Genomic DNA, 23120 nt, shown 5'->3' on the forward strand with positions numbered 1-23120 from the left:
TGAGACATCATTAAAGAAGAATTCTTTGATTTATGAAAATAATTATAGTGCTGCCAGTTATGTGTCATACCGACACAAGCTGCACAAATTACCATGATTGAAATGTTTTGCAGCATGACAGCACATAAAACTCTTGCCACATTAAGTGAAAGTTTTGTCCCTAATTTTATGATTAAGTAAGTCCATTTGCCTGGGGTTTGAATGTGGATATGGATGTTGGTTTTTTTTTATTATAAGCTCTTTTCTGATATGTACCTCAATTTTTGGCACCATACTTGGCAAATCCAGAACAAGACCTTGGGAAAGAGTTTTCTTATCATGGGATCAGCTGAATGTAAAGAGTAAGAGACTACTCTGGCACTTTCATTACTATGAAAGAGGAGTACCTTTGCATTAAATGTCATAGGAATGATAAGAGCATTGATAACTGGTCGTACAGTAACACTTACTTCCCTAATAATGTGGGTCACAAAGATTATTCCAGTCTTTACACTAAAGTAAGTATCACAGGACCAACATCATAGACCTCTTCTCTAACCCACTCTGTTCTGGCCAAGTATCCATAGAATAGTCAAAAAAGACGTTTGACATTCCATGGGCAAGAAAAGGTATAAATATTTGTAGAAAAGGGAAAATTAAAACTCCAAGCCCAGCTAACAGTGTTATCAACACCAATAATTTTTCCAAGCATCTTCTGATACTTAAGGTTTCAGATTCTAGACCTGTGGGACTGTAGGAGTCCCATATATCTAATAGTAGAGATGAAATGCTTGAGAACATGAACCTATATTCACATTGAGTAATTTGAATAAAAAGAACTAAAAATAACTCACATTCATATTTAAAAACTAACAACTATAAACCAATGTTTGGTTTGGTTTACTTTGCTTTTTTTACTTGGGTCATAAAGACTTGAGAAAGAGGGAATATATTGTAGATGTCCTCAGTCAATTAATTAATCTGCAGATATCATGACAATACAAATTTTTGTAAGATTCCTAATATTCTCAAATTTTTGTTGGGTCAGCAATACTGAAAACAACTACTGCCATGAAACATATAGCTCTTTCTGGAGAATATAAATACATTGTGGGTGAAGATAATATGATTCTTATTGTATCAGATTGTTTTGCTGATCTAGTTAAAACTGAGTACACTGGCTTTCTGGTGTGAACTCAGCTTGCATTCATGTAGGAGACTAGTTCTGAGTTTCTTATTTTATATGTTCTTTGATTCATGACTTAATGAATCAATTCAATGATGTAATAGCTGCTGAGGTATCTTGCAAAACTGTGAGGAACATTAATTCATAAATAATTCTCAATAGTTAAGTAAACGTGAGAATAAATCTTTGTTGAGGTCAAGATTCTACAGAGATGTGTATTTATCTTTGCACATGTTCTATCCTGTACTTCATGTGACCATCTTTTTTTTTTTTTTTTTTTCTTCAGTCCTCCCTTTTAACAGCCCCTTTTCACTTTTGCCAATCCTATTTTTGGATTTTTATTGGAGATATGTTTTCTGTTTAACACAATCTTCATGTCACAATTTTTCACAATATGACTGTGAATATTAATTCACTTTCCAGCAGCACCTTTATCTTCCTTTGTGCCCAGCTATTTTCTTTGCATCGTATTTTCCTTAGCTGGCATGCACTGTACGTAATTTGGGATAAGAATTTAGCTGCCTTACATGCTGATGAAGTACTATAATGCCTTTTTGCATGCTTACAAAATCCCAGTATTATTCAAATGTGAACTCCAGTGGTCTGCTGCAGTAGAGTCTCATAAAAACTACTGTTAGGGAGCTAAAGATTTTGCAGGTATGGAGGCTCTGTTTTTTAGTAATGAAGATCATGGGCTCCATCTATCTTATGAGGCAATGACATGTTTATGTTGATATCTGGCTACTGACCTTCTCCCCAGCTGGACCAGCAGCACCTGGGTCCCCAGATGGACCTGCTCGGCCTTTCGGACCTTCTGGACCGTCTTCTCCTCGTGGACCTGGCTGACCAATTTCTCCCTAAAACACATTACCTTATAAATACAGAACAATTGTCTTTGTGCATGTATTACAACGACTACCCAAAATTACTTGAAAGTAAGTTCTCAGTAAATGTAAATAGAGATTAGAAACAGAGAATCATAGAATGGTCTGGGTTGGAAGGGACATTTAAAGGTCATCAAGCCCAACCTCCCTGCAATGCAACAGGGACATCTTCAACTAGATCAGGTTGCTCAAAGACACATCCAATTTCCAATCAGGGAAATACTACTGCTTATGTTCACTTATAAATACAAATACATATAAATCAGGCACCCAATACTACAATCACATGTGTTAAGAGCCAGGTTGCCTTGCCTGAAGAGAGCTGCATTTGGAAACTGTATATTCTTATTTTTCCTTCCTTTAATTGTTTGAAGGCACTCTGACAGTCCATAGAAAGAAAAATGCCTGTATCTAAGTACTTATGTGGATACCATCTTCACAGTTATTTATTTATACAGACAACAGATACAGGCCAGGAGCCTTTTTAGAACCTCCACAACACTTCCTATGAAAGGAATTAAATGTCCATTGAAATAAATAACTAACTTTTTGGAAGAGGTTTGCAAGATGCTAGGTTGGAACGGAAACATCTTTATCCTGGATAGATTAATTTTCCTCAGGCAAATATTGGGGATCTTAGAATCTGGAAAAGGAGATTCCCTAGGAGGAAGCTTAATGAAAAGGATATCCAAGACTAGCATTCCCTTCCTCTTTATAACTGTGCTGGTTTTGATTCACAAGAACCAAAGCTCTAACTCAAATCTGTGCTTGCACAGGAAATAGAAATAATCTAAGCTACTAGCTTTTAATTTCTTTTTTGTTTAAGTTTATTTGTTCACTTCAGTGATCATTTCAGAATAATACTTAAACATTTTAAGAACACATGGGCTGTGAATAAATGCTTACCCGGTCACCTTTAAGACCCATGTCACCTTTAAATCCTGGAAAACCATCTTCACCCTAAAAAAGGCAGACATGCATGTAACAAATTTTAGTAATAAAGAAGATTCTTTTTCTCTGCAGATAGCATAAAAAAATGCATTCACTACAGATTAAAATAATTTGCATAGATAAAGGGAGTGTTTCAGACACCAGAAAACCGAATATGGCTATTGCTATTTTAAAGTATATCCATGCACTATACAAAATTATTTTTTAGTTTGAAATTTCCTAATAACAGCTGTTTAAAGCTGTTTAAAATCTGTTTAAAAATAGAGAAAATAGAATTCTTGTTTTATTATGAATTATTTTGCAAAGTGCTTTCTTAACTCCTAAGCTTTTCTTGATTATCACTCCTCTTAACAAGGTTATCCATTCAATTCACTAAAAAATTGCCGGCAAATTATTCAGTGTTATTCTTTTTGATAGCAGAGTCTCCTTTTAATTAATTTTTATTTTAAACCAGTGTCTTAACAGTATCATGAAATGAATAAAGCAGTTAGCTGGTTGAGCCATCTTAATAATAAGAGACATTTATTAATGCTCATAACCTAAAATAATTAGTAGTCATCCCTACACAGCAGTTCAATGTCTGGCACTATGGAGCCCTGCCTACTTTCGTTGGCTGATGTGACTGAGAGAAAGTAGAAAACCCAATGGACATTGAGACTGAATCCATATACAGTGGCAAAACAGGTGCACATTATTGTTATTCCTACTGAAAATTACTTATTTGCTGTCTAGTAAATTCTGATAGGGAATTTACTTCAAGCATTTTAAGAGATCTTCATGCTGAAGTACAAGCAGACAGTACTCAGACAAGTTTCATTTATGCCTGTATGAGTGAGATGAGATACAATCTCCAGAGTTGTTCAGTGGAGTCATTCATATTTTGCTCTAGCAGAACTGATCAGCTCTTGGTTCCCTTTTTCTTAGACTAACTCATCATACAACTACTGTTTCAATATCCAGACAACAGTGATTATTGACTGCATTTTTTATCTGATGCTTAGTTATATCCTGGGAACAAAGGTCACTGTGATGAATATGCACATAGTAAAATATTTTACTATGATGCTGTTAGTTTTTTACATGCTGCAGTAATATTGCTGACATAGAATCTGAGTAATATTTGAATTGTCAATAAAGGCAGGAAAAAGTGATATGGTACTCTACGTTAATAAAAATTAAAAAACCAACAAAACCCCAAAAACCACAAGAGAAGCTTTCTATTTCATCCTCGCTTTGAAAAAAGAAATTTGCATTTTGTAATCATGGGGCCACAAAAGCTTCATCTTCTCCCTGATCAGCAACCGAGACACACTGCAAGGCTAAAGTCATTGTGACTGTTCAGAAGTAGTCATACATGCATGCAACAAATAACTTTAGCAAGAGTGATAGAAATAGATTTGCTAGTAGAGCAGCCCAAAATTGGTGAGAAGACATCAAAACTAAAAAATCAAACAAGCAAGCAAATATAGTTTCTTAGTAGTATGTGTTCATGTAACAAAAAGATGAGGTAACCCATTGTAATTCATTTAAAAAAACATGCTAAAAGCAGTTTTCCAATGCTTTTTAGATGCTGAAACAAAATTTTATATGGTCATCTTATGTTGCATAAAATGAAATTTCAAGGTGGTCTTTCTTAAAATTTAAAGAGACGTTAAACAGGTAGAGTGCAGAATACATGAAAAAAGTTTTAGTTTTAAAATTTGTGGCCGTGGACAGTAGTAATTATATGAGAACACTTTGCAACGTATCGACAAATATTGGCCAATTATTGACCAAATGGCTGACATATGAACTGAAACCATTCTTCAGCTTTCCCAGTAAGGTTCCAGCTATTGAGATGATCAAGAGATTGATTGTATTTCATGTAGGAGGAGAGAGCTAACTTCCCTATTTCCTCGTCTGGGGTTAACAAAAAAAATAAAATAGCTAAAGAGTTCTAGTCACATTTACTGGTCAGTACAGAGATGTACCTCCTCTGATATCCCTGGGACCGTTATAGAGACTTTCCCAATGATCATTTCATTTGTTTCTGCCTTTACAGTGCTTTTTCCCATGTAATGACATCTGCATAGTTTCAGTAAAGAAGGCCTGTGTAAGAGACCTTAAAAGCACTGAAAAATCTGCTAAATACCTTTGTGTGACCTTCTGAGGTATTCATTAGAGTTCAGTGTCCTACTGCAACCGTGAGATCAATTTTTAGAAAAACAGAAATATTGTGGAGATTATGCTTATCAGTATTGATTGATACACATGCATAGATAAACACATATATTACGCTTATTTATATGCGAGTCCTGTATTTTGTCTTAGCTGGGTATTAATTACTCAATAAGGCACAAGAAAAAAGCTGGGATTTTTTAACTGTCTAGTCTCCACAGGTATTATTTTGCAGCTTAGATTTAATGAGTAACTCTAAAACGAGTATGCAGATTAGGCAAACTGTGGTTTAGGAGAGTCTGAAAATGTACAGCAGCTCTTGGCATCTGAGCCAAAAAGACAGATCTCTAGTGCTGAAATAACAGCTTTTTGGCAAGACAGAGTCTTCTGCTTTAGAAATATCTATAAATATACACAGAGTAGCTACCAGAGCCACAAGGCTGAATTTGCCTGTGTGGCCAGAAGGTATGACTGATGGTGTTTGTTATCTGTCTCTCATTCTGAGTGCTGAGGACAGTGGGAATTTAAACCAATACTGACTGCAGTTTCAGCCACTGTGGATCATCAGAAGTTGGTACAGATTACAGTAGATGGTGTTTGCTCTAGTAACAGCTCTATGTGCAGGTATCAGGGGGACATAAAAGCTTTCTTTATGTTCATACATATGCATCTGACTGGGACTGTCCATCACTGGCAAAGCCAAAGATCTGGGACAAAAAATGCCTGGAACTTAGGCAGCCATTGGAAGATGTACATAAAAATTACAAAATCTAGACTACAGCTGTATCAAAACATAAAATAACAGTATCATCACCACAAATCTCTCTGATGGACAAGCTTCTCAGTATCCACTACAGTTATTTATTAAGAAGAGAGGGGATGTCTCTCTATTTAAGAACACCTTAGGGAGAAGTTACTTAAAGTGGTGCAAAGATGACCCAAACCCACTCTAACGACTGAAGGTTTTCTATTCACTTTGTACCAGTATAAATGTGGTCACTGATTTATGAATTGGGCTTGGAATGTCCTTAGGGTAAGGCAAAAATAAACTCACTGCTGCAAGAGAAAACACACTGCAGTGAAGGAGACAGAAGATGTTCAGTGAAGGAGACAGAAGACATTGCAGTGAAAGAAGGGAAACAAATTAAATACAGACGGATTTACCTTTTCACCTTTGGATCCCTTGAGACCACGGACACCATCAGCTCCCTAAAGAAAGAATATAATTACCCACATGCTTATATTCAAAACGGGGTGGGGGGGAAGAATCTAGTAATTAAATCTTACCTTTACACCACGAGGACCTGGATAGCCAATTGGACCCTGAGGACCTGGAGGCCCCTAAAATATATTGGAGTAAAGAACCTTTGTTTGTACAGTACTTGGTTAGCATGCAGTTCTCTTCTGAGTGCAATCCTTGTTCTTTCACTATAATGCAGCAGTCTTGTGCGAGACATCAAAATAATACTGGGCTGCCTGCCACTAAGAAAAGTCATGGTATCACAAAGCACCCTTCAATGTCGCTATAAAATTATTCATAGAATTATGAACTTGGTTCTACTTGTATATTTGGGAAACATTTTTCCACAATACAAATTATCTGTAACAATGGTAATTGGAAAGTTAACAGACAAACAAACAAAAACAAACAAAAAGCTGCCGATTAGAAACCAGTGGTGTCTTAATGGAGAAAATTTATGTTAATTATGATGATGACACAAGTCAAAAGAAGAGATCAAAATAATGATAATAATAAAAATCATGGTCTTTGAAAAAAGAGATTTCAAACCCGAAAACTAAAAGGCTTATGGTGCTAACAATACTGACTGGTGTCTGGACATTGTTGTTTACAGTTCGCTGAGCATTTCAAAGATGCTTAACTTTGATACTATGCAATCCGATGGCAGTGCCTAAAGAAACTGAGTTTTGTAAACATTGGAAGCAAGGAAGCCTGGAAACATACCTATCTGTGTTTGATAGTGAGCTGTTTTGTTGATTATCCGATGTCTGAGATGGACAGATAACAAAATCTTTCCCTAACGGGGCCATTGATAAAATCTTTTCCCCCTTTCCAACTGTGTCTTTTCATAAAACCTTTAGATTGTTAACATCTCTGAGAATTTTTTTTTACAAAATCTGGCTGAAATTGATCAATAAATTCAGAAGACATAAGGAACAAATGGTCACACACCTGTACTTTCAAAACATAAATGCTCTGTGCGAGTTTTATTTTCTTAAGAAGTCAGGATAAAATCTACAAGCCTTTAACAGGTAACAACACTCTGGAAAAATAGTAATATGCTGGTGAAATCAGTACTGCAACTGAAAGTGATTTCAGGTGCTATAAAGGGTGCTATTCTGGATAAATAAGGGTCAATATTGAGCAAGCGGAACACTTTAAAGAGCCCCAAGACCCTTCAGTGCTTCATAAAGAAGTAAGAAATTCCTTTTCACTGCCACTGACTTGAAGGTGACCTAACACATGCAATTTATATGCATGCATTTGTAAATTTTAAGAAGTGGGGTTCTGAAGAACCCTAGTGGTACTCTATATAGTGGAATTATAAACTCAAACTATTTGCAAGTTATTTATATGAGTTGTATGCAACTTTTATTGACTGCACACAGATGCTTTGGATGTGTCATGCGTTTTCTATTACCTTCCTAAACAGTTCCTGGAGTGTAACAAATGTGTCACAAAGCTGAGAAACTGTCAAAGGTTTTCTGGAAAGCTATGTAAATAAATGAAAAAGTTTTAAAACTCACCAATGCACCTTTATCTCCAGATTGACCCTCTTTGCCAGGATGACCCTGATTTAAGAGAAATTTGTCTGATTTGGAAAATACTCATTTTTCAGTAGTGACATTTTATTATAAAGACACAATTACTTAAACACTTGAATTTCAGGTCACTAATCACCATTCTTCTGTATTAGAACATACACACACAACATTTTGAGGAAAGATTTTCTTTTCAATACTGGTTTGATTTACATAAAAAAGGAAAAGCTGGACAATAGCTATATTAATGTTTTCAGGAATATCCTGATCACCCCTTCTGTTTAATTAATGCTTCAGCAGTAAGAGGTTTTTAATGCAAGACACTCTCAAATTTGATTTTGAAACAGCAGGGTGATTAATATTACAGCATGAAGACTTCCCTAAAATTATTTAAAAGATTATGAAATTAATTGCAGAAGCCACCAGAAAGCTCATATAGTTTTAACATTCTATGTCTTTGTTTTAAACTGTGATTAACTTTAAAAACAAAATACGTTTATGTCTTAGTCTTTGTTCTATATCACTGATGTTAATATTGCAGTGCTCAAAACATTAACTGATCCATTGTTTTTCTTGCTTATAAAATTTACACTAAAATGCTGCAAAATTTAAAGGTAATTTAATGAAACTAAAGGTTAACAGATTATTGTTTATGAGTCAGTCAAGAAACTTTTTCTGTTTATGTTCATCAATCTTATTACAGGAGCATAGTAAATCTCTAGCTTTGCCAAGCATGTAGTCCCACACAACATGTAGCCTGTTACTAAATCCATTCATTTTTGGTGTCATTGACATCCCAAAATGTTTCCAGTGCATCAAATATGACATGACTTTGATGCAGCTGTTAATCTTACATGACAAACCCCTGGTGCTTATATTCAGGTTTCTGGCCTTGGAAAACAGTTTAAAATATGTTCTTTATTAAAAGAATGGTTAAAATTAAAAGTATTTGATACTTGCTTAGCAGTTATTGTTAATTTTCTTTTAAAGAATTTGTCTTACTAATATTGAATATTTGTTATTTGTTTTTTAAAATGTAGCTATCTTAGTTGTTTAACCCTGAACTCTCAGAATATGCTTTCTTGTGCACAAAATTTTAAATCTCCATGCAATATCAGAGGTCTCTATATAATTAAATGTTGCTATTAAAAAGCATGTTTGTATCCCTTTAGATTTGCATTAATTCCAGTATTATTAACAATGTCTTGCCTTCGAAATAGAAGGACATTGGGAAATGAAATAGCTAGCAAGAATTTTCCTGATCTGAAAAAATGCTCTTGAGCTTCCCACAGATATCCCAGGAGCAGCTACAAAACTCACTGCAATTGGGATCGTACTGCTCGTTGCCTTCAATCACTAGTGTAATTCTATGGCTGCAAATAGGTCACGTCAATTAGAATAGATTTAGTTTAACCTGCCTCTCCTGCCCTTCCTCTGAACAAACTTACCTGTGCATGGAGATAATTTTGGGTAGGTGTACTTGGTTTGGCTGGGATGGAGTTAATTTTCTTTATAGCAGCCCATATGGTGCTGTGTTCTGGATTTGTGAATAAAACTGTGTCAATAACACACCAGTGTTTTGGTTATGGCTGAACAGTGCTTGTACAGCATGGAGGATTTCTCTTTATCCCATTCTAACCCCTCAGTGAGCTGGTGGAGGGTGAGCAAGAAGCTGGGACGGGACATAGCTGGGAAATCTGTCCCAAATTGACCAGAGGGATATTCTATACCATACAATGTCATACTCAGCAATAAAAGCTCAGAGAAAGGAGAGGACATTGATAGTTATGGTGCTTGTCTTCCCAAGTAACCCTTATGTGTGCCTGCATAAGCGTAAGCAATCTGCCTGCAGGTTGGAAGTAGCGAATGAATTCCTTATTTTGCTTTGCTTGTGTGCGTAGCTTTGCTCCTCTTATTAAGCTGTTGTTACCACAACTGATGAATTTTGTTGCTTTTGATCTTCTGATTCTCTCCCCCATCCTGCTGTGGGAGGAGTGAGAGAGTGACTGCATGGGTACTTAGCTGCTGACTGGCGTCAACCCCACCACAGTAGGCATGTGTATCAGGTACAGACCTGTGCCGACCCCCAATCATCTCCTACAGCATTTCCCCCCTGCTTTTAAGTTTAAGAAGATGCAGACTTTAAAATGATGCTTATGTTTGGAAACTAATCTTGTTCCCAGCATGCAGAAAAGGATAAGGGGGAAAGTTCAAATGCTTAGACAATGATTCAAGATGCAGACTTCCAGCTGGACTATCACTTCATATTTAACATTCTCCATGAAAATAGTACTTTGGTGGGTAAAGGAGGTTGTGAGAGCCCTGGGTACAGTTCTGTATACAGTTCCATATAATATAGGCATCTATGCAGTGAAACCCTTGCAGTCAGTTCTGTTGTTCTTATCCTTGCAAAACCATGCTGAAAGTCAGGTTTAAAAAATGCAGATTTAATCTAAAAGATAAATAGTAAGGAAAAATGGCATGGGGAGGAGAGACATGGTCTGAGAAGCCACACTGACTGTCTAATGGCTCATGGTTGTATAAGATGATGGTTTTGGTGCAAGGAAACTAGTGTATATACATGTCATTATGAACAATCATTCCATTTAAGTTTAATTCCTGAACTGTAAGCAATGCTACTCAGGTGGTTACACTCTGTTCATGTGAGTGAATGCATCCTCAGAGCTAGGCTGAATTCCTTAGCGATCACAAGATTCTAAAGTTTGGCTTAGGTCTGTCCCAGTGCAGACAATGAAAGAAGAAGCCCAAACATGTAATATGCACCTTAGGTCAGGAAGCAAAGAAAGATCTAGTCTGTTATATATTTCCTGAGAGAACAAGTGGTGAGCATTTTTACAGATGATTTGCTTTGCCATACTGACATAGTAGGACTACAGTGAAAGAGTATCTGTCCCTTTGTGTGTCAGTTAGGTTATTTACACATCCCTGCAGATGTTTCGGATGCATTTCATTGTCTGGGAACACATTTTAAAAGCCCACAGCCATTTTTAGCAGCCGCTTCAAAATTGTAATTCTCTTAGTTTTAACAGCTCAAATGATACAGGGGTTTTAGATGGATTTTATAATGTTGCCAACTAGGACTACCAGTGCTTTTACTCTCCATTTTCTTTTTGCAACACAGATATCCAGAAATATTTATTACTTGGTAAAGTATGTAAACATTCAAGGAATGAAATATTTGGTTACTTACAGGAGGCCCATCAGAACCAGGAAGGCCAGGAAGGCCAGGCTTGCCTTGGGGTCCCTAAATGCAGTAACAGAGACACATCTTAAGAACAATAGCAAACATTCTATCATTTTCTAGCATGATGGAGGATCATCCTTGCTGAGGACTGGTATGCCCTAAGCCAGAAAACCACCTTAAATCTTTTTAGTTTTTTAAAACAACTGGTGAACCCATCCCAGGTGTGGAGTAGCTGTAAGAAAAATAATAATAATTAAAAAACAGGAAAGAAAAAGGAGAAAAACTTCCACCTATATCCCATACATTTGACTCTAAGAGCTAAGGATATAAAATACAGCTATACCTAAATCCCTTTATATGGATATCACAAAAATACAGCAAAACTAAATACAATCATACTAGATACTATCATACAATATATAGGCACAAAGCCAGTTCTTACAATCTTTAGCCAATACAAGTCACCCATATTTTTCACTGAGATGCTTGCCTGAGAACAAGCTTCAGGAATTACCCTATGAACATGCGCACACCCACAAGGTAGGGAAGAATTCTCCAGTGTACAAAATTTAACTATTATTTAGAATTTCATGTGAAAGATACCAACAAGAACAAGAGGTAAAGAGTACATGTTACAGATCTCCAGTATTCATAGCTGAAATGCATGGTACATCTTTGTGAAAGCCTCCGGAATCCATATACTGTGGCCCTAGCCCAATTTTTAGAGTAATATTTCTTATGCATACAGGCAGGTAAAACGCACGTATATTGTTTCCTAAAATCTTCAATTTCTCCTAACGTATACACTAAACAGTGAAGAGGAGTGAAATCAAAGAAGAATCAATAAAGCAGGAGTTCAGCAAAAATTGGAGAAAAGTAAAGTTAGAGTAATTTCATTAGTGACATTTTTGAAATTAATAGAAGACATGGTTAAAGCCACAAGAACACATACAAACAGATCAGGAAAAAACCACCAAATGACACTACAGCATGGCAACTACACTGCAGGGTTTTGTCAAAATACAGTCCTTGAAAAAAAGAGAACAGATTCAGACTTTAGGTAAAATTTTGTTGTAAGAAAAGAGATAAATAAAAATAATTTTCACAACTTGCTATGAAATTAATTAACATACAAGTACACAACGTTTAATATTGTAGATGGGATTCTGAAGCTCATAACAGAAAATCAATCTAAAATAAAGGGAGGAAATTATAATTGTGAAAAAGCATGTATGAGAGGAAAGCCAGGCCTCCACTGTTTTTTCATTTACTTGATGATTTCAGGAAGATCTGCTAATTTTTAGGTCTTATGTTACCATTCTGTAAAACATAGCAAAGACCTTAAGTACATAAGCAAGGTGGTTGCACAGAACAGACTGTGAAATAACAAGAATAACGCTGTAACTTACTTTTTCACCAGGAGGTCCAATAGGACCTTGTGGACCAGGAAGCCCCTATATTAAAAAGAAACCAGTGTGAGAAACTAGGGAGAACAATATACATACATTCACCCTACTAAAGGTCCCTCATTAATCTGTTTAAACACACTGGCAAATATAAGTGGCCTTTTTTTTCCCCTTACGAGTAAGATCAGGAGTTTTGTGTGAGCCTTTTGCACAAGCCACTATTCTGGCAGTAAGTCTGTAACAAGATCCTATTCAGAACCCTCCTCCAGGTGTGGCCGTTCCTGCTGCATTCCAGGAACGCTGAATAAGTCATTTTTCTCCTGAATGAAAAATCCCTCTGAAAGCTTACTTGAAAACTCTGCTCCCACTGCCCTCGGCACATTTGCAGCATTATTTATACAATCCTTGAAGCTTTATCAGTTTTGTACATGAAAAGCTAATGTTTTACTAATTTCCATTTATTAAACGTTTGCTGCACATTACATAGTATTTCTTGAGAGCTATTTTACACTTACTTGTGGGCCTGGAATGCCTTGCTGACCAGGAGGTCCTGGTTCCCCTTGAGGACCCTGCCATACAAAAAAATACCAGGGCATTAGGTTTGCATTTCTGCAGTACAGATCTTCATTGTCAGGACTAAAAGGAATACAAACTCATCTTTGTTTGTCTCTCTTTAAAGTCTGCCACTGACTTCCTATCCAGTATGACATTTTTCCATGCTATTGAACATCATGGCCTTTTCTTTAACAGAGAGTAACAGCCCACACATAGCACCCAAGTACTGGAGTCCACGGTGCTAAAGGAGGCTTGAGAGAAAGCATGGTTTGGCCTTTTTGCTGAAGACTAACTAATAGAAGGCTTCTCTTTTCTATGTAAAATCATCACGAGTCTGATTATATTGACAGAAAAGTTTAATTAAATGGAAGGGATGGTATAGTAGAAGGGACAAGAAAATGCAGAAAGGATTCTTAGAATCCACTCCCTTTTCAATTCCCAGCTTACTTACTCACCATGTTTCCTTTTGGGCCTGAAGGTCCATCAACACCTGCAATGCCCTACAGCAAACAATATAAACATGAGCAACTTTCAAGGGGCTTCCATTTTTCTTCTGGAAATTGCAAATACAAACCAGTTCATACGTACAGGTTGGCCAGGGGGACCAGGTGTACCTCTGGGGCCCAGTAATCCCCGTGGACCCTGTAAGAAAAGAAACACTTATCAACATCTGCATGACTTTTTCTGAACAGGGAAGCCCAGGAGAAGGACTGGGCAAGGAGTAGGAAGGATGAGGGGAAGGCAGCATGGGGGTCGAGGCAGAAAGAAAGGAAGAAAGGATAGATCCTCCTGAGGGCCACCATATGTTTGAACAGGATGCCAGTGGAAGGCCGAGCTTTGATTTAGCTGCTGTACGGTCATTTCAGAGAGAGGCAATAACTATTTATGTTTCCTGGTGCAGAACACTGGCACAGCATCTTCCACTAAAGCTTCAGCTGTGTCTTGGCCTGAAGGTCTGACCTGAATAGTAGCATACATGTTTGTATTCCTGTCTTTAGAAAACACGGTGCTCTGTCATACTCTATCCTATTATTCTAAGTGTGTAACAGTGCTTTTAACTTTAGTAAAAATCCGATAAATAATTAAAAATTACTAATATTTTTATTATAATACATGCAAGGCATTCTGGAAACCAAAATCAGAATTGTTCTTCTCATCCCTAAAAAATTCTGCAAAAGACCAAGGGCTATTCTCCTAAATAAGGTGAGCAAGATTTGGTCTATAACATGATCTTTTGGATTACACTATGTAAATGAACATCAGCTTTCATCATTTGTGTCATCATTCATGTCATGCTGCTAAAGTAGGCAGGGCTGAGTCTCCAGCCTCCTCGTGTATGATATAGCCACAAATCACTAACACTGACTCTGTACTGACTTCTTCCTACTTTGAGAGTAGGCAGCAGTATATCATACATTTTAGGTAAAATTCCTCTTTCTGAGGCTTGATTTCTTGCCTGCAATGCAGAACTCTGCTCTGCAGTGACAGCACTTGCAGAATTCCAACTGACAGCAGTGGAAATTCTGTATGTGAAACAAGTGTAAAAATACACAATGAAGCACAGTAGTGTGAAAAAAAGAGAAGAAGCCAGGCCTCGTTTTCTAATAAATAGATGTTTGGAAAGCATTTTCATAGCAACAGAGACTTGGTTATATTCTCATGTATCAAGGACTGCAGTGACTGATTTTATACAATAGGATAAGAAATACCCTTTGTGATTATGGAATTTGTGTATACTTGGCTGGATATATCCCTGACTTGATGTTAATCCTGTAAGTAATGTTTTACCCCTAACAAAACTGTTCATTTTTTTACTTTTCAGCCAGAATCAGTATTCGATATATACACACACAGTGTAATTTTTATACCTGTAATTCAGAACAGTTCAGTAAAAAGGAAAAAATCTGAGAGTGATTTTTGTTTGTAACAGAAACAGAGTAAGAAAGCATTGCTTACAGCTTCACCTGGGAGACCTCTTGGTCCAACTTCCCCATCTTCTCCCTGTTTTTGTACAAAAGGAATAAAAGATTTAGGAAAAAAAAAGAACGTGTCATGACTGTATTTCCATTACATGCAGATTCACTCTAGATTTTACTGTGCAAATAGCAACTTACTCTGGATCCATCTTCACCAGGTAAGCCAGGAGGTCCCTGTGGGCCACGGTCTCCCTGTAGGACAAGGAACGTCATTAAAGTAATACATCTGTTGCTTGAAGCAATAATAGATGGAAAGGGAAATGAAAACAAATGTTTTAGCTGAAGTCTGATGTGTCAAAACAAGTCTTGACACAATGATACAAATCTGTAGGTTACAGTACTCAGTAAAGTCTTTTATTACATTAGTATAAAAACAAATTAACATTATTGGAACAATGAACTATTTGTGTTTGTAAAATTTCATTCCATAACTATTCTTGGCCCCAGAACATACACAAATTACTGCTACAAAAGGCAGTTACCCACATACCCACATTTTCCTTTGTCTCAACAGCACGTTCCCCTTCCCCCTACGCAATGTATTACTGCAAGTAAAATAAGGCATGTGTACATGGGTCAGAAGTTAATATACCGATTGCTGGGCCCTGTAATATACACGGTGAAGTTCACTAACCACCTTTCAGAACCACACACCCTGACACCAGTCACTGAGAGCCTTGGGACTGATTTGTCTGAGGCTTTGGAAGGCAGCCAGACTTCCACACTTCCCCTCAGAGGTTAGGGCTTTTCAAGTCTATATGCAGAGCCTCAGTCGATTCTGGACCATATTTTTAGGATTTATTTTTCTTTCCCCATTTCTAAAGAGGACTAGTGTGCTACACAGCTCAAACACCACTGACTGACCTCTTTCTGGGCAGTGGGTTTTTAGACTGTGACTTCCTTCTGGCACTGGACAACAACCAAGTATTCATGCTGTTTTCCTTAATTTTATCAGTGCTGTGGATCCTAGCAGATATAAATGGAGTCACTTTTCAGTAGCTCTATTCTTTACTCTTTTAAAACTTCCTAGGGAATGTTAGGTAACTTGCTGTCATACCCCAGAGCTATCTAATATTAGGGATGTCCAGATTTTATTCTACTGCCTTTCTGTCCTCTATAACTTGGAGTTGCCATGGAAGAGAAAATGAAATTCTATGAACTGCACTTTCATACCTGTAAGACAAATCAATACATCGGTTTCTATATTTTCCTAAGTTTTGGAACTACTCAACATGATCTGCTGGTAAAGGATGAGTTTTTCTACATGCTAAATGACACTCCTGAAAGATGACATAGGACATGTGATCTGTGCTCTGGCTTCCAATTAATATCCAGGTGAAGGTTGACTTAACTTCCTATTATTATCAGCATTCTCAGTTCTTTTAATTCTTTCCTGCAAGCTTTCTGTTAAAGGCTGAATTTCATTTTCCTTAGACCTTTTCATTTAGTATATAACGCCTTGCTTTTATACTGGAGAAGGGTTATACATATTGTAAATCAAAAGTTCAAAGTCATAGATACTGATGTTAAAAGGAATATTACACCATATGGTCTAATCTGCCCAACATTGGAAGTCAGAGAATATCATCCAGTAACTCCTGTCTGACAACTTGTGTTTGACAGAGGCATAACCTCAGACAGACAAACACCTAATTTGGAACTCAGTTCAAATATGACTAATTCTGAAAGTAGTCCTAAAACTTCTACTCCAAAGTTAAGGGTTTTCAACATCAATTCTCTTACAGTTGAAACATAGCTACAGCAGAAAAAGTGGTTTTCTTGTCGTTCTTTCTGTGCTCTTTCTTGCAACCCAAAGAGAACCAAATACTTGCATTATATGCTGTCAGTATATATGCACCCGAACAGCTACAACTATCTGATCTGGCTTGGAGTGGAGGTGCTTTCAGAAAGATCATAGTTTGAACTTTTACAGGAGATTTCCTAGAAACACGAGGATGCTGTGATTTTTAAATACTGAAATAAAGAAACTATGAAAAGAAGTAATTATTTTCATTAGTATTCTGCAAATTTCAAACCAAACTTATTCTTCTATTTTAGTGGGTTTTTAAAAAATTGTTTAGGAAATGTAAAAAAACAGATTTTCAAGAAAAAAATTGTTTATGACATGTAAGGTCCCAGACAGGCAATTCTAGTATCCCAGGTTGGAAAGCAGACACACTCCCTGATTTGTGATTTGATTTCTGCTCAGACTTCAAAGTGTGAAGTAGTGGCAAAGAGCTTAATGTCTATCCCCCTCTGGTGGTCACCTGCTGATCAAGCTGGATTTCAATTATGTCATGCGCTGATTGCTTTGCGCTCCTTAAGTAAAAGGGGATAATGAAAGATGATCAAGACATTTCTGTACGACACTAGAAGTTATTTTCCCATTGCAAACAGAACTCAAAAGAGTATCCTTAGATGCTATTATAAAGGACTATGTTATGGGCCAGTAGCCAACACAGTTGAGATTTTCTGGGAAGTGCAGCAACTGTGCTAACCCATTGAATGGTGACAGCTATAATTCCTTGGTCACCAAGCTTTAGCACATACGGGAATAGTTCTGTTGACATTCCCACTCACTTTCTTCTACAGTGTATTGCATTTACCAGGACAACAGTAAGGGAGGTGCATTCAGTAGAATATGCTGTTACTAGCATCTGTGTTAGGAGTATATTTTAAAGCAGAAATACCCTGCTGTGATTATTTCTACTCATTATAGGGAAAGATACAGTCTCATCCTATAGATTGGTATGACATAAGGAGCAAGTACATTAGTTGTTTTAAATATTACTTCAAGTTTTCCTAACTTATCTGACCTGACTCTGGTCTTTTAAGCTGCAGCTGTTGGAATGAGCTACACTAAACAATTCAGTTTGCAATTCAAATATATAAATGCACTTTTTGAGCAAGCTTCTCAGAAGGTTAAAATTTGTCACGCTCCTGATATAGAATCTTCATGCTGATTTCCTTTTCCTGTTACTATTTCCTTTAACAATCACTTTAAATCCAACAGGCAAATTCCTTAACTAAGAATTAAAGCAAAACCTAGCTGAAGTTGTGATCTGATTTCAGAAAATATATTGAAACCATTAACATATATATGAATTGTTGTCTATTCATTAATACTGCTAAAACTTTTAATGATTAATACATTACCTGACAATATAGATATTATTCTGAAAAGCTGACATTCTGTTTTAACTTTCCCCATAGTCCTTAGTGATATTCTTAATGAATACTGCATTATTTCTGTGACAGTATCAATTTGTTATTGTAGAAATATATATGTTTTTCTTACCCTGTTACCTTTGTCACCAGGGAGGCCAGGAAGACCATCAAATCCTCTGTCACCCTAGGAAAGAAGAAATCACAGCTTTAATAAATTACTATTACATTCTGTATTACTCTGAATATGCCTTCCCTCTAAAAGTTAACTTCTACCCTTGGTTATACGTACACTTTTGTTATTGAATGAAACACATGGAAAGGAGCACATAGATCAAACTCACAAAATTTGCTTCTATGTGTTAAAGCAAGAGAAGATGCCATACCATTTCACTGCACTGTAATTATGGTATTTATAAAAAGAAGTCCAATCGCAATGAAAAGCTTGATTGTAGCTGCACTTCACAATTGCAAAATTGATTTTACTATTACTGATACTCTGCAACTAGAAACTGATTCAGAGGGTAGGAATCATGCCCCAAGAATCAAGTTACTTCAGGGTCAAACTGCTAGCTGTTACCATTAATTACCATATTTTAAACGGATGATTCATTTGCAGCTCTTGCATCTGACCCAGATATCTGAAACCTCAGTATTTTCACTTGAGAGAAGAATTTAGGGTTGGCCTGGAAGAAACTGTGGTACCTACATAAAATCTATCCAGCCCACACCAAGACTGAAATAAAGCCTCAAGTCTCATTATTTACCTTTGCACCAGGTTCTCCTGGCATTCCTCTGGCACCATCGGCTCCAGGACGTCCCTGCAAAAACCCAGAGGGGCAAACATTTGAAAATGCAGTGGAATCCGTTAATATTTGAATATATTTAAATAAAAACTATTTACCCAGAGCAGGATTTATCCATACAACTACCTACCCTTTTGCCAGCCTTTCCACTTGGACCAGGGGCACCTTGAACACCACGGGGACCCTGAGTGTAAAAAGTGTAATTCTTAGAATCAACTTCAGTCAGCAAAAAGCTAGTTAAACATCTTACCTCAGAAACAAGGTAAGATTTTACACATGCAAATCTGCAATTTTTTTTTGCAGGAAATATATTCTCATTTCCAAACTCCCATTAGTTTTAATAGAACACAGGCATCCAAACTGGCCTTAGCACGACCAATGTGAACACTAGTTTTCATGAGATGGCACTATACACAGCATAATTTGTCCTTTTAACATACAAGCTTACATTCTTCTCATGGTTTTGAAAATCTCAGTGCTGTGGTTTGAAAACCCTTCTTCCTCTCACGCCAAAATTACTTTAGTCACATAATAATTATTTGTTGAAAACTAGAGAGTGCTTATTTCAGATCCCTAACTCATACACAAACATGAGTTGAACTGCTGAACAGCTCACATTCTGTCTTAGCTTTACACAGCACAGTTTTAACTACAGGGAGACCAAATTACCCCAGACTGAAAAACCTAATTCTACTTTTAAAACACATGTAACTTTCACCAATGACTGTGTGGGCTTATGTTTCTGTGGAAGCTTTCTCATCTCTCATCCAAATGCAATGGTAAGGACTGAAAACAGCAATGGTAAGGACTAACCATCCAAAAATACTGAGTAGGAAGATAAAAAATACTAAAAATGCAAGGAAGCAAACTGGAAGACTGGCTCTTCAAAGCACTTTTTTTGCTTAATTGTTTTATTTTTCTTCTGCAAATATCCATGTGGAGTTTTAAGACAGGCACTAAATAATGTAGAATGTAGAAATTCCATGGTACCACTTGAGATCTGGCAAAATCATTGTTACAGAGACTCCTAGCACAATCTCTATAAGAACCCCCTATTTTATGCTTAAACTGAAAGATTTCAATGTGTTTCAGTGCTCTTTAACATCACTGCACAGGAGCTGATATAACGGTAAGGTAAGTAAAGCACGCACTGATTCCTAAAGACTTATTCTTGCTATGTTATGTGTTCCTTGAAAATACCCTGTTAAATTACCAACTGAATTCAACCTCTCACACCTTATAAGATCACAGCCCAAGGTCATACAATTGCAGACTTGACATATGATTATTTAACAGCGAAGACTCTAAAGTGACAGTATTAAAACAGGTTTTCAACTGAGGACACTCTACATATGATAATTGCTCTTTTTGTGTATATATATACATTAAAACATATATAAAAATATAAAGATTGTTACTTTCATATTTCAAAATGAACAATCAAGCTATTGCATTTAATTAGGATAGTATTGTAAAGGCTATTTTTCTTCAATTTCATGTGGAAAGCCTCTCATTGATTTCTTCTAAGTGGTATGAATGCATTTTCTTAAACATGCTCAAACATAACAGGCAATATTGTTGTACCTGGGGACCTGGTTCACCACTTTCACCCTTAGCACCAGCTGCTCCAGGTCCACCCTTGACGAAAAAAGCAAAATAAATTGTTTAAATATACAAATAAACTTGTTGAATTAGTAAGTTACTTTCTATTTCTATACCTTACAGGGAGAAAAAAACAATCCCCTATTCATTAGGAGGTGTGAATTGACTATTTGAATCTGCAATATACACTGATAAATCATTGTCCAGACACTGGGCCTAACTGCACCAAAAATCTTTCTATCACAAAGAAAATGCCCATTGATTTGAATGGGATCAAATGTAACCCTTTGTTCTACATTAATATTTGGGAGCTAAATATGAGCACAGGAAGAATGTAAGTAACACAAAGAGAAGTGCATCTGCTGTAGGGAAGGCAAGAAAAATGAAAGCTACTTCTTTTTTACCTTTATCTATTTCTGTGTTGTACAGAAAATAGAACTGAGTCTCAAAGTTCAATCCAAAAATCACTATAGTCAATGAAAAATATCCTGTCTAATCTCGTCATGAACTTCACTGATGTTTTAACGAAGGTCTTTCTGCATCTGGTGCTGAAGTAGTGGAAAATCTATATAACTGCACCTCTTTGCTATCATTAAATGATACAGATTTTCAGAGTAAGTTTTACTCACAAACAGACCTAAACCAGATCTTCATCCAGAGTAAGATGCTACACATGGAATTTAGGGCAGAACTAGTCAAAGGAAGTTTGTGTTTTCTTTATAGTGGTCTCACAAAAATAGACAAAATGAAACAAAAAATCTCAACATGCTCACATAGAATACAGGCACCGAGAAGGAACATACTGGAGTTTACTGTTACGGGCAAAATATTTTTTTGCATTTCTGACCTATGAAACAGGTCATAACTAAATTGTGTATTTAATATGAAACAAATATTGCAGACCCTGGAAAATTGATAATCCTTCTATATTCATAGCGACGATTCAAAGAAAGGAGCTGTCTCATGGCTTGCCTTAGTGCTGAGTCTAGCATCCTGGAGTGGAATGATTCCCACTGACCTTGCAGGTATTGAATCAAGTCCTAAGCAAACTGAAAATCAGATCCTGAGCTGGTACTGGCAGTGGAGAAAACAGTGGCTTTGGTAGGTGGTGACTGTCTGTTTGGGTTTCACGGATGTAAGCTCTGCTTTTAATTAATATAATTGATTAATATTTCTAGGTAGAAATTTTGTATGCTATGTTAATTAAGCAGGTGAACTCCAGACTCGGTTGAAGTCAGACTTGGGCTTTGACACTGCTATGCTTAAGACTTCTAATAACTGATATGTCTCCAAATGTATTTTATTGGCTACTAAATTATTTTAACAAAACACAGTTCAGGTTGAGTAAAATCTCCAACTATTTCATTCTTAAAATAATCTAGGCACATAAATAATTCACAGACCAAAAATCTGTGCTTCTGGAACTGTAGGCCAAAAAGGTTGCCAGATCAAAGAGTTGGATTTCTAGAGCCTCCTGGTGGCTTAGAAGTAAAACAACCATTATTATTATCTCTTGAACTCTCCATGAAGGTCTTTAAAACATGAAAGTATGAGGCCAGCTTTATACTTCAGTTAAAGGTACACAATTCACTGTCAATATTATACCAGTCTTTACAAATTAATTCCTTGCTTACAGCAGTTCTGAATTTATTTTTTCTGTATAGTCTGAATGTTATCCTGCAGGTCTCTTGATCTAAATACACTGTTGGAAATAGTGTACTAGTTTGTTAAATAGACCCCACATATTTGACTGCTTGTAGGTATTGCATACCTAATCGTGATTAATCAGGAGTATGTGAGCCAAATTCTCTGCTTGGTAGCAACTATTTACTTTGGAATAGTTCCTCTAGAAAAGAATTGTTCTTGTATAAGTCCGCTTAAAAATTCAAGTCCAGTGATTTCAGTTTCTGGGGACCAAGTGAGATTCTGGTGGCATATTTACCTAAAAACTACCAGAAAACAGCAAATTTCACTTAGATAAGCAGACTGCATTTATGAGACTGACCAGTTTGGAGTACAGCATAATCTGTAACAGATTTTTTTATGCTATATGAAGATGAGGCAGAGTACTAACAAGCCAACAGAGATATCATGTAGCTTTCAAGAGTCACTGAAGAAAATGTTAAATTGCTAGGATCGTGGAAGAACATGATCCAGAATATTCCTTATGCTCACTAAAATATTCCTCCAAGGTACATAATTATCTTATTAACAAAGAAAACCCAGGGAGGCATAAAAGGGGTCACTGGAAGAAATAGCAGCAAGAGCCACTTAGGCAACCTTTAGTTGCATTGTGCTGCAATAATTACACACAAATAGATGGACAGTAACCTGGCCAGTATTTTCTGTTGTTAATGGTAGGATGCTATACTCATGTTCATCTGCGTGCATCTCCCACTTTCAAACTAACAGACACTGTACATTAATGACGGTGAGAATAAGAGGGGAAAAAGAGGAGGTTGGAAAG

General features: G+C 36.6%; 1 protein-coding gene across 3 annotated transcripts in view; it reads right to left on the reverse strand.

Moving 5' to 3' along the window:
* Positions 1-23120, reverse strand: part of COL11A1 (collagen type XI alpha 1 chain) — a 160486-nt gene that overhangs the window by 69696 nt on the left and 67670 nt on the right. For all 3 annotated transcript variants that reach the window (XM_080407049.1, XM_080407048.1, XM_080407047.1), the window contains 16 exons: positions 20636-20689; positions 19182-19235; positions 19013-19066; positions 18379-18432; positions 15219-15272; positions 15061-15105; positions 13693-13746; positions 13560-13604; positions 13065-13118; positions 12553-12597; positions 11150-11203; positions 7924-7968; positions 6445-6498; positions 6322-6366; positions 2956-3009; positions 1915-2022 (listed from right to left, as the gene is read on the reverse strand). In XM_080407049.1, the coding sequence (XP_080263175.1) occupies positions 1915-2022; positions 2956-3009; positions 6322-6366; positions 6445-6498; positions 7924-7968; positions 11150-11203; positions 12553-12597; positions 13065-13118; positions 13560-13604; positions 13693-13746; positions 15061-15105; positions 15219-15272; positions 18379-18432; positions 19013-19066; positions 19182-19235; positions 20636-20689 (873 nt within the window). The remainder of the gene's footprint in view (positions 1-1914; positions 2023-2955; positions 3010-6321; positions 6367-6444; positions 6499-7923; positions 7969-11149; positions 11204-12552; positions 12598-13064; positions 13119-13559; positions 13605-13692; positions 13747-15060; positions 15106-15218; positions 15273-18378; positions 18433-19012; positions 19067-19181; positions 19236-20635; positions 20690-23120) is intronic.

This window comes from Falco punctatus (assembly GCF_963210335.1).
Source record: "Falco punctatus genome assembly, chromosome: 11".
Classification (NCBI taxonomy): Eukaryota; Metazoa; Chordata; class Aves; order Falconiformes; family Falconidae; genus Falco; species Falco punctatus.